The sequence below is a fragment of the Panthera tigris genome, chromosome C2 (assembly GCF_018350195.1).
Source record: "Panthera tigris isolate Pti1 chromosome C2, P.tigris_Pti1_mat1.1, whole genome shotgun sequence".
Lineage (NCBI taxonomy): Eukaryota > Metazoa > Chordata > Mammalia > Carnivora > Felidae > Panthera > Panthera tigris.
This window is the reverse complement of record NC_056668.1, coordinates 2,603,803-2,615,408: the sequence shown is the minus strand read 5'-3', so window position 1 is coordinate 2,615,408 and position 11,606 is coordinate 2,603,803. Positions and strand designations below refer to the sequence as shown.

At 60.0% G+C, this 11,606-nt stretch overlaps 1 protein-coding gene across 1 annotated transcript; it reads right to left on the bottom strand.

Moving 5' to 3' along the window:
- Positions 1 to 8,204: 8,204 nt before the first annotated feature.
- Positions 8,205 to 11,050, bottom strand: CSTB (cystatin B). The gene is made up of 3 exons (XM_042998874.1): positions 10,909 to 11,050; positions 8,712 to 8,813; positions 8,205 to 8,557 (listed from the first exon to the last, which is right to left on the bottom strand). The coding sequence occupies exons 1-3, from the start codon at positions 10,972 to 10,974 to the stop codon at positions 8,429 to 8,431; spliced, it is 297 nt and encodes a 98-aa protein (XP_042854808.1). The 5' UTR covers positions 10,975 to 11,050; the 3' UTR covers positions 8,205 to 8,428.
- Between the last annotated feature and the right edge of the window lie 556 nt (positions 11,051 to 11,606).

Sequence of the window (11,606 nt, the reverse complement as noted above, 5' to 3'; positions counted from 1 at the left end):
GCGGGTCCTCTCCTGCAGCCCGCGCTCTCCTCTGCAGCAGGGCCAGTGTCCCCAGGATCCACTGCCACCTCCTGGGCAGGGCGGTGTTCACTCTGTTGCAAACTCCCTGAAACAAAGAAATACCAGCGTCCGTGCCGTTCCGCCCGCTCTTCTTTCTTCCCAGTCTGTCCACGTCCTGAGTGTCCGCTCTCGTGCGTTAGCACCGGGCAGCCCGTGCACGGGCCATGGTATCTCTCTGCGACGAGATGGTGGAAAACCCTCCGTGAGGATACCGTGTGGGGCGTAGGGGCTTACTCTGTGTGTACCATGGCCTTGGGAACGCTGCAGACGCTGATCCTCTGTTCTTTAAGTTTTATTTCAGGGGCTCAGGCTTCGTGTTACACTTGATGCTTTTACTTCCCCCAACTGTACATAGAACGATAGTTATTCCGCCCCTAAACTTCCCGTGAAACTGTGAGCTTTCTGGCTGGATCTCGGACGTTCTCATCCCAAGTTCCTCCGACCGAGAAGCCCCGACCGCTGGGAGTGGTGGGGTCTTGAGCCCTCTGCCCCCAGCAGCCGGACCCCGGCATCCCAAGAGCCCCTGCAGGGCGCGGGGCTCCCGCAGGAACCGCAGCAGCTTCTCCCGGCGAGCTGCGCTGGCCACGCGCTGCTGCTGAGCCCACTGCTATCCTGGGCGTGGTCCTGCGTAGACACGCGGGCCCTGGCTGGTCTGTGCTTAGAATTTCCCACCCAGAGGTCAGCCGTGGTCACTAGCAGCGGTTTTTTCTTCCTTTCTTTTTTTTTTTTTTCCATAGGTTGGGTCCAAATTAGAGTAAATCTTTGTTTTTACTTTCCATAGTTTAGTAACATGCAGAGTAATAATTATATATTTTAAAATGAGAAGTGTATCAGTCCTAAGTCGCCTGCTTATTACCAGAGGACAGATTTCAATATGGTTTTTCAAAGCTTCTGTAGGCCTTAAAGATGAATTACAAACTACTCTTTTTTTAAAACCATTTTCAGATCATTGCCAAGTCTTGCTAAGGTCGTCGTGGTAATCTGCGTTATTCTTTAATGTATGTCAGCGATGGTAAAAGTGACGCTTTGTTGTGCTGTTCTTGACCTTGTCGGAACCAATTTTGTAAATGTCGTCTAACTTTACAATGGACTGAGCCTGGTTTGGCGTGCTTTTCGTGTTCAGAACGGAGGCAGGGCGCCCCGCCGGCAACATGATGCCTGAGTCCCCGTGTCGATGCAGAATCCCCCTCCTCCCCACCTTCATCGTCCAGGAAAGTAATGCTGTGTGATGGAGCCCCCGAAGGGTGAACCCTTGCCTCTGGGGAGCAGGCAGGTGGGGCAGGGCCAGGCGGGCGGGGCCCTGGCCTCACTGGGTGTCCCGAGGCCACTCCTGACTGCCATTCCCTCCTTGCTGGACCTCACGTTCACTGCTAGTTGAAATGTACGGTAAAGGAGGTGACAGCGTTCTAGCTGTTGGACCTGCGCTGTGAGCACGCCCCCTCCTTTATCCCTCCTGCCCTTCGATGGGACCACCTGCCCCAGGGCGTCGGGGCTGCGTCTGCCTGAATCACAGGCACCTGTGAGCACTCTGGATTCCGGCACCAGGATAACCAGAATCTCTGTCTTCCTTCTCTGCCCCCCAGCAGGTTGCTGGGGTCTCCGTGCACATGTCCCCATGGGACAGGGTTTCTGTAGGAACCCCCCACCCTAGCACCTGCCTGGGCCGGAAGGCGGGGAAGGAAGTTTGAGTGGGCAGAGGGGCGACTGTGCAGGCCAGGATGCTGTGAGTGGGGTCCTGGCTGTCTGAGTCTCATGGGAGCCGCGGGGCCCCCAGATGCCACTCTGCCCCCAGAGGGGCGTGGCCACCAAGCCCACCCGTGTTCATTCCACACCAGCTCCTGCCGACCGGCTGCAGGTGATTTCTCTCATCCCGTCACTCCGTGAACTGTTTACATTAGGACTTCCTTCAGAGCCGGGTCCCGTGTGCTCAGAGGGAACACGTTAGATGCCTGCGCCGGGTGGGCACTCAGAAGGACCCCCATCCCTGGGAGGGCAGCTCTGGGAGCCCAGGAGACCTCCCACTTCATTTCTGCCCAGAGGGTGCTGGTCAGGCTGGACCCTCAAAGCACAGTGACCCAAGTGCACACATGTGGCCAGGGAGCTGGTGTTGCGTGTGTGTGTGTGTGTGTGTGTGTGTGTGTGTGTGTGTGTGTGCTGCAGTCGCTTTGTGGCAGGGGCGGTCGGGTGGTCAGGGGGGCCTTTGAGGGTGAAAAGTGTCAAGAACCTTGAGTGCTTGTTTATAGAGCCCCCTCCACCCCCCCTCACCCCCCCCCCCAGGTTGCAGAATCCAGCCCTGCACTTCCACCCTCTGCCGGCAGGGGGCGGGGCAGACCCCAGCCCGGAGCTTGCACTCGTCGCCACCCTGTGGCGTAGTGCACGGGGCTCTAGTGCTAGTGACACAGGCACTGGGCCTCGGGGTCTGTGTCCCAGGCTGGCCTCAGTGCTGCCCCATGGTGGCCAGGTTCCTAAAATCCCGGGCTTCCGGTGCATGAGTCTCCCCGTGGACTTCTGCAGGTGATTCTCGGTGCAGGACGTTTCCTGTCTTACTGAAGGGAGACTCTGACCAAAGCACAGGGTCTTACAAACCACATTCCTGCCTGTCTTAAGAGGTCGTGCTCACAGACACCACCCACCACATGTTCCTTTGCTTAAGACGGAGTTTAACGAGTTAACTTTAGTTCTGACTTCGAGAATATTTCCAAGCTTTGTATGAATGGAAAGTTCTTCCTAGAATTTTCTCCTTAAATTCTGGCAGAGTAAACAGCTGTTCTAGAAGCTTTCCCGCTGTCCCAGCAGAGCCGAGCCCTGTGCTCGGGGCAGGCCACTTGGTTCGGTCGCTGAACCCTGGCTGCAGATGAGCCCTGGGTGGGGCAGCCCCCACACCACGGTGGGCAAGTTTCCACCTTCTGCCTCCGGAAGCCCATTCTGGTGGGAAGAGACCTCCTGAAGCCCCTGACCACTCCCTGTCCCGGCCGTCCCTCGTTGCCCTGCAGGTGTCCTGGGGAGCCGGATGGCGAGGGTGCAGCAGAATGGAGCTGACGGTGAGGAGGGCCTAGCACCCTCCGTCTGCTCCGCGGAGCCCGGCGGTCTGGGGAGGGAGCGGGGCGCACCCCACCCCACACCGTTCCGAGCTGTGGGACAGGGCCTCTGGCTTCAGAGAGCCACTACATTTCGTTTCTCGTGCAGGACTCGGCTCCCGGCATGAGGGGGTGAGGGCGGCGGGGCGGGGGAGAGGGGCAGAAAGGGAGAATTGGCGGGCTTGGCAGCGGCCTTCAGGACATCCCAGAGAGCACAGGTGGGGAGCGAAAGGTGCCTGGGTGCACCCCGCAAAGCGTGTGGGCCTGTTGTCCTGACGGGTAGCACAGATGTTCCCGTTTGGGGAACTGAAAGTGAATTCCTAACGTACAACGTGTAGGCTCCAAGGTGAAGAGTGTGTGGATGGTGTTTTGAGTGCTTTCGGCTTTATAGCTGCATACTTTCTGATGTCGAATTTTAGTTGGGATTCCAGCCAATGACCGCACGACTGGGCGGACAGGAGGGTTGAGGTGCTGACTCAGAGCCCAGCGGGGGCTGGCCTGGGCCTTCCTGGAAGTTAACTCAGACTGTGGAGGCTGTGTGACCCCCTCGGGTCGGAGCACGTTGCCCCTGGGGCCCGGCTGCGGGGGAGGGCCAGGGGGTGGTTTCTCCAGTGCTGGGGTCTCCAGCCCTCCGTCCTGTGCACGTGTTTGTAAAGTCCCTGTCAGCGCTGTAGAGGCCGTGTCTGTGTGCTGGTCCTACTGACTTATGATTACCCGTAAATAAATCTTTTTCTGGCCATGGTGTTGAAGTGCAATGATTCCTCCCGCCTCAGGAACCCCCCGTTAATTATCCCCTGGTACCCGAAGCCCCTGCCACCAGCCAGCCAGCCAGCCCAGCATGGGAGCTGAGGCCGTAAACACGTATGTCTTAAGGGAAAGAGCTTGCCCAACCCACCCACGGTGGCCCAGGTCCCCTTGTCCCACCCACTCTGTTCTGTGCCCTGGGGGCTGGCCTCTAAGCTCCTCCTGCGGGCAGGGATCCCAGGAGGGTGGGTTCCCTTTCTCAGGCCCCGCCCCCAGCCCCGCTAGAGTCCAAGGACCAGCCTCATCCCTGATGGATGTCACTGCTCCTGGGTCTCAATCCCTTCACACCTGGGTGGTGACAGCCGGTCCTACAGGCCGGGCAGGTACTGTGTTCCCACAGTGATTCACCCACACTGTGATTCACCCACACCTTTGTGAGTAGCTCCCCAGGCAGTCTCCAGAATGCCAGGCCCCTTGCCCTGGAAGGAAAAGCAGGAGAAGGGTGGGAGAGGGATCTGCTTCATGTCTGGAACACCTTGAACTCCGCCTCTCCACCCCCCTGCTGACTCCTGTGCCCCTTAGCTGGCCCGCAAGGCCCTCCTGGTGGACGACCCTTTGGGGCTGCTGTGGCACACTTCCACAAATGCAGTGGCTTAAAGCGACTCTGGAGATCAGACTTGTACAAGTAGGTGGGCGGGGCTGGGTCCTCTGGAAGGTTCCAGGGAGAATGTGCCCAGCCTCTTCCAGACTTTAGAGGGGCCCTCATGACTTCACAGCCGTGGTGTGGCTTCAGTCTGACCCCGACCCCTGCCTCTTCTTCTGAGGACCCCGGGATGACATTGGGGCCCCAGACAGTCCGGGATCACCTCTCCAGCTCCAGACCCTTAGCTTAATCACATCTGACAAGTCCCCTTGCCCTGTGAGATAACATCCACAGGCTCCGGGCACTGGGCCAGGGATATCCCAGGGGGACATTATTCAACCCACTGCCTCCTGTGATGGGGATGGGGATGAAGCCCGGTGAGTCCCGACACGGTCACCTTTCCCTCTCTGACACTCCGCATGAGATGTCCAGCAGAGGACACGCACGGCCTTGAACCTCAACCATCAGGAGGGTTCCTGCCGCAGACGTCCCCTGGGGAGGGCGGGAAGCCCGGCCTCAGGTGCAGGCCCCACCCTGGAGACCACACCGGCAGGGGGTCCCTCAGGCTGCGTTCCTGGAAGGGAGCCCGGGCCCCACCCTTGCACTAAGCGGTACGGGGGAGGGGGTGCCCTCCCAAGGGGCAGGTAAGAACAGGAAAAGGGACAAGGCAGGGAGAGGGGGGAGAAGATGCATGGCAGCGTGTGACCTAGCTGGCCAAGTGGTCAAGCGGGGCACCTCTCCAGTCTTCTCCAATTGGTCGAAGTTCACCCCACAGGGGCGGGCACCCCTGGGTTTTTGAGGTGTGCTGCCTGGCCTGGGGCGGGTGTGGGCCCCACTGGGTTGGACGCTGGAGCAGAGCCGCTACGGCAGAGGCCAGGGCAGGTCGGGACGGACAGGCGAGGGGGGCCCGGTCCCAGGCCCCGCAGAGGTGAGCCGAGAAAGCCCCGAGTTAGAGAAGAATTACAGCCTCCTGCGTTATCGGGTCACTTTGTCAACTGCCTGCCCGGTGCCAGCCACTGGGGACTCCGTGCCCGTGGCCAGGTCGGGGAAGTGAATGACCGAAATATCCGCACCAGTAATCCGGGCTCACGGACCAACGTGCGGGGGAGCGCCAGCGGGAAGGGCGCGTGCCGTGTAGTCCCGAGAGGTCACCCGGGTGTCTGCGAAGGGCTTGTACCTGTTTGCATTCCCGGTCCCGGCCCGCAGTGGGGTTAGCAGGTCCGGACGCTTGACTGTAGGGCAGGACAGAGACCGGCACCCGACGTGGTTTCGCTCTGCTCTTCTCATTGTGTGGACGTGTTACAGGTTGTCGTGGCTGTTCAGGTCTTTGCCCATTTCACTATAGAATTTTTCATCCTTTGCCCCGCTTTTTTTTTGAGAGCGAGAGAGCGAGCGAGTGCGCATACAGGAGCGGGGGAGGGGGGCCCTTGCTAAGCGCCCCGAGTGTTGTGTTTCTCCGGGACCCAGAAGGCTGCTACAGGGACCGGTCCCACCGCCGGGAGTCAGACCCCAGTCCTCGTGCTCCCCGGGTGGGACCAAGCACCCTCTCCTCGGGCCAGCAGGGGGGCACCTTTCCCCGCTGCCCTCAGCTGAGGCTCCTCTCCTCCGCCCGGGATTCTCGGCGAATGTCGCTCTTCCCAAGGCCTGACCCCGCGCCCCCACTCGGGCTGAACAGGTCAGTGCGCCGTGCACGCCCTGCTTCTGCCCCGGCAGAGCCTCCCCAGCTCGGAGCGCACCCCGCAGCACCCGGTCTCGGAGTGCTCCCAGAACCCGGTGCCGGCACAGATCCAGCCAGCCGACTCACAAGGGAGCAGACGCACGTTGGCCTAGAGATAGAGGAACAGATAACTGACGTCACTTGTGCGTTGGACACAATCGTTGGTGTCACTAATCCATCATTACCAGGTGGGGTGCCTCGGAGGCCCTAACGGAGCTGCCCGGAAATGGCATTAATGCACATTTTCTGACCTTGCAAAAGCAGGGCCGTGGCTCCAGCATACAAGGGCTGAAAAAAAACCTAGAATTCTAGGGGCGCCTGGGTGGCTCAGACGGCGTCCGACTCTTGACTTCAGCCCAGATCATGATCTCATGGTTCGTGGAGTTCGAGCCCCGCACTGGGGCCTGCTTGGGGTTCTCTCTCTCTCTGCCCCTCCCCACTTGCTATTTTTCTCAAAATCCATACGAAAAAATTTAAAAAATTAAAATTCTAGAGGAACGGGTGAGTTTCTCTACAGTCTGGGTCTGGAGACGGGCTTTTAATCTAGGACTCAAAACAAATTACAACTTGGAGAAAATATTGCTAATGTACATTGCTAATGTATCAATAGCTCTTACAAGTGGGGGGAGGGGCACCTGGGTGGCTCAGCTGGTTAAGCCTCAAGACTCTCGATTTTTGGATCAGGTCGTGATCTCAAGGTTCATGGGATTGAGCTCCGCATCGGGCTCTGTGCTGACACTGTGGAGCCTGCTTGGGGTTCTCTCTCCTCTCTCTCTGTTAGGTCTTCATTTCAACCCCAAATTGCTTCACTACCAAGGACAAGAGCCTGTTGGGAAAGCTCTTCATTCTTCTAGTTCAAGAACAGAGATTGGGACACACACAGCCGGCATTAAGGTGTTCTTCTTGCCACTTAAATTTTTTTTTTAATGTTTATTTATTTTTGAGAGCAGAGGGAGGGGCAGAGAGAGAGGGAGACCCAGAATCAGAAGCAGGCTCCAGGCTCTGAGCGGTCAGCGCAGAGCCCGACGCGGGGCTCGAACCCACGAACCGTGAGATCACGACCTGAGCCGAAGTCGGACGCCCAACCGACTGAGCCCCCCGGGCGCCCCTCTTCTTGCCGCTTTCAAGCTGCCTGCTCACCCTGCGACCCTGGTGTGCTCTTCCTTCCCTCGCGATCTGGACAGCCCGCGCCTTGCACTGCCGACCCGGCACCAAGCGCCACACGCCGCCGATGCAGAGTGGGGTGGTGATTTGAGACCAACTTGAACCCTCGGGGACGGTTTTCTGCCATGGCCTGAACCACACAGACGTCTCAGCCCCTACTCTTGCAACGATGCGCGTGCTGTTTATTTGCAAAACAGACACAGGGCAAACCACCGCACTGCCTTCGCTCATGGCGGGGACCCTGTGTCGAACACCGGAGATGTGCCGCTGCCCAGATGCTCGGAGGCTAAGTTCAAGAACCCTTCCAGGCGGATGGTGCTCAGCGAGGCCTCACAACTATTCTACACGTACACGTACACCTATGGCGTCCTCTGCACACGCGTGTGTATTTCTACTGGGGTGTGAGGGTGGTGTGTGAGTGCGTCTAAGTACATCCAGAGCTAATGCTCTAGAATCAGATTTGCCCAAAGCCTTTTATTTTATGGGGGAGACTAAGGCCTCGAGACAGGACACGGTGGAAGCCGAGCATGGGGAGCTGTGGTTGCAGCACAGGCTCCTGGAGTCCTGGGTATACCGTCCACTTGCGGGGACCTTGAGCGGCTCCCCCGGGGGGCAGCTCTGTAGGTAGAAGAGGCATCCGGCCAGCTCAGGCCAGTACGTGACCCAGGAGGGGCGCCACGTGGCACAGCGGTCACGTGGCCGTCAAACCACCATATTAGCACGCCACTCTCACGCTTCCTGACGCTTCCACACGGGACTGTGGTTTCCGACGAAGCCAAAAGAATCCAAAACGAAGGCATAAATTTGCCAAGACTTAAAAATATGTATTGAAAAGAGAATATAAGCGCTCTTTGAAAGCAATTAAGATCGCTGGTTGGGTTGACTTTGTCTCTCCCAACGCAAGTCAGAAGAGCTGCGCGACACCCCGCCCCCACCCCCAGTGAAGAAATGGCACCCGTTTATGACCCCAGGCGTGTCCACAGAGGACAGAACCACACGGACGGGCCATGTTCAGAGCGGGAACTAGAAATACGCCAGTTCGTCGTGCCTGGCTTTGTGGGTCTGATAGCTGGACAAGGCCAAGGGTTTGTTTTCGTGCGGGAGACTCTGAAACACTCGAATGTGCACAAACTCGTCATCATCGACTTGAACCTGGAGACGGACAGAGAGGAGAGAGGCCAGTGAGGGGCAGGCCGGAGGACCTCTGACCCCAAGTGCCCCTGCTGGACCAGCCTGCGTGAGGAGGGTCCCGGATAGGGGCGGGGCCCTGCCCCCCAACCCCCCCCCCCCCAAGGCTGACCCTCACCTTGATGAAGTAGTTCGTCCCTGCGACCACCTGGCTCCTGAACTCCACCGCCTTAAAGATAGTGTACTTCTTATTCTCCTGCTCCTCCAGCTGGGGCTTCACCTAGGGGAGGGGACAGTTACAAACGGGATTCCCGCACCCGCCCGTTCCAGATCTTCTCCAGCAAGAGCGTTCTTGAGAGCGGAGAGGGGCATTACACGGTCAGTTCTACCGACAGAGGGCAGAAAGCTCCTTAAATCTACCGACTCCCGCGACAGTGCTTGGGCCCAAGCAAGTCGTTGGCCCTTCGTGTTCTAGGCATGGGTGATTTTAAAATTTCCGTCACGACGCTATATACGAGTTGACGCCCCGTTTTCCTTTCCAGTTCACAGCCGAACAGTTTGACGAAGAGGCTGTATATGATTATTCCCTCTTAAAATTCAAAATTTTAAACTAAGTTCAGTCATAGATTTAAATTTCCCCTTCTATTCTAGAGAGGTCATGACTGTCTTTGCCACTCCTCTCCGGAGGGCATTACAGCCTCCAAATGTGTCCCCAGGCACCGGAGGCGGCAGGCACAGGGCTTCGCAGGTAAAATGCACTTGACTGCATGTTTATTTTATTTTTAAATGTTTATTCATTTCTGAGAGAGAGAGAGAGAGAGAGAGAGAGAGAGAGAGAGGAAGGGGCGGGGGAAGGGGGCAGAGGCTCCAAAGCCGGCTCTGAGCTGACAGTGAGTCCGATGCGGGGCTCAAGCTCTCCAACAGCGAGATCGTGACCTGAGCTGAGGTTGGAAGTCACCCAGGTGCCCCTACTGCGTCTTAAGATGTAGAGCCTTCTGTGGGGCGCCCGGGTGGCTCAGTCGGTGGAGCGTCCGACTTCAGCTCAGGTCATGATCTCGCGGTCCGTGAGTTCGAGCCCCGCATCGGGCTCCGTGCTGACAGCTTGGAGCCTGGAGCCTGCTTTGGATTCTGTAACTCCCTGGCTCTCGGTCCCTCTCCCTCTCATGCTCTCTTTCTCTCAAAAATAAACAAACGTTAAAAAAAAAAAAAAAAGACGTAGAGCTTTTGGGCAGAAGTTGATCCTTATCTTACCTGTGCAACTCACGGTGCTCATTGCGCCAAATGCCTTTCTCCGGGGCGGGGCTTACCTGTGTCTAAATACTCAGACACAGGAGCCCCCTTCTTTGTGCAAAACGCCACGCTAGGTCTGCAGGGAATGGACTCTGCTGACAGTTTGCGAAAGGCGGGGGGAGGGGTGGTTCTGGGGGGGTGAGTGACACCCCCACCACGGCCCAGGGTTTTGGGAGGGATTCACCTCTCTGTCTGCTTCAGGAGGGGCCGAAAGCCCCAGGCCGCTGGCAAAGAATGGAAAGAAAACCCAGGCGCCAGGTGGCAGAACAGGTAACGCGGCAGCCTCGACTGCCAGGCCCGGCCCCTCCCTACAGAGTGGGAGCTCATCGGTCCCAGGACCGACCGGGAGAAAGAGGGGCTGGGCTGCAGCCAAGGGGGCACAGAGGCCCAAGGCCCAAGCGCCCAGGGCTGGTGGCGCTGCTCACGGGGCGGGGGCCGGCGCAGAAAGTCTTCTGACCCGGGGTCAGTCACAGATGCGCCCTTTGCGTGCCCCAGAGTGCTCCAGAAAGGAGGCAGCACCGGGTGCAGAGGTGGGGATTCCCCCTGCCCCTGTCCTCTTAGACACCTCCAGCAGACCGGCTGGCCGCCTCGGTGCCTGCCAGCAGCAACACCTCCGCCACAGGTCACTTTCACACCAAATTCAGGAGCAAATGACCTCACGCCCGCTCCAACTCCCCTGACCGGAGAGGACCCTCCGGTCCCGGCGAGGAGGGGCTGCGGGGGCAGGGCCGGGAGCCGCGGCCCAGGCGGGGCTCGCACAGCAGTCCCTGCGAATTCCTCATTTCACGGGTCTCGTGGGGCTGAGTCACCAACCTGCACTGCGGTCGGGCGGTGGAGCCACCCGAGCGAGGCCCGGGGCGGCCGGGGGGCAGCGGGCTGGCGGCAGGGGAGGGGCGCCGAAGGAGCCGTTCGGGTGCTTCCGCCCGCTCTGGCCCCGACCGGCCCGCTCGGCGCACCCTCCTACCACCTGCCTGCGGCCGCAGAGGGGAAACCGAGGCGGGGCCCCGGGGACCCCAGGGGCAGGCTCGCACCCGCAGGCCTCGCAGCCGGGAGCGCCTTCCGGAGCCCCACCCGCTCCCTCCTACCTGGTCGGCGATGGCCTGGGTCTCGGCCGTGGCGGGCTGCGTGGCGGAGGGCCCCCCGCACATCATCCTGGCGGCGGGCGGAGGAGCTGCGGCCAGAGCGGAACCCCGACCCGAGGCGCCCGCTCCGCTTAAAGCAGGCGACGGTCACGTGACACTAGGGGCGTGCGGGGGCGGGGCAGGGGGCGGGGCTGTGTGGGGCGGGGCGGGGCCTAGGGCCGGGGACAGGGGCGGTGCTGGAGGGGCGGGGGGCGAGGGCGGGGCTCGGCCGGTCGCCTACCTGCCCCTAGGGCGCGCGTCTCGCGGGCGACATCCTGGGTCCCCCACTGCCCGCCATGTGGGTGTGGTGTCGTCCTCCTCTGGCCGGTCAGGTTGGGGTGGGGGCTATCCTGCAGGGAGCAGTTGGGGGCAGGTCCCACATGGGGTTGGGGTGGGCTCTGTAGGGGACTGTGTGGAGTCGGCCCTGTACAGGGCAGGACGCAGCGTTGGAGGGGGGCGGGTGCGGGGAGCGGGTCACAGGCAGGTGGTTACCTGGACCTGAGATGACAGCTGCGGAAGGGCAGAGGGGAGAGAAGCTCGTACCCAGCCAGGACCTGCAGGAGCTGGGGACCGGGGCAGGAGGCTGCCGGGGCATCCCGGAGTCCAAGATCAGACCCTGCCCGGCCTCAGGCCCCTGTGCAGTCAACTATCCTGCACCCCTC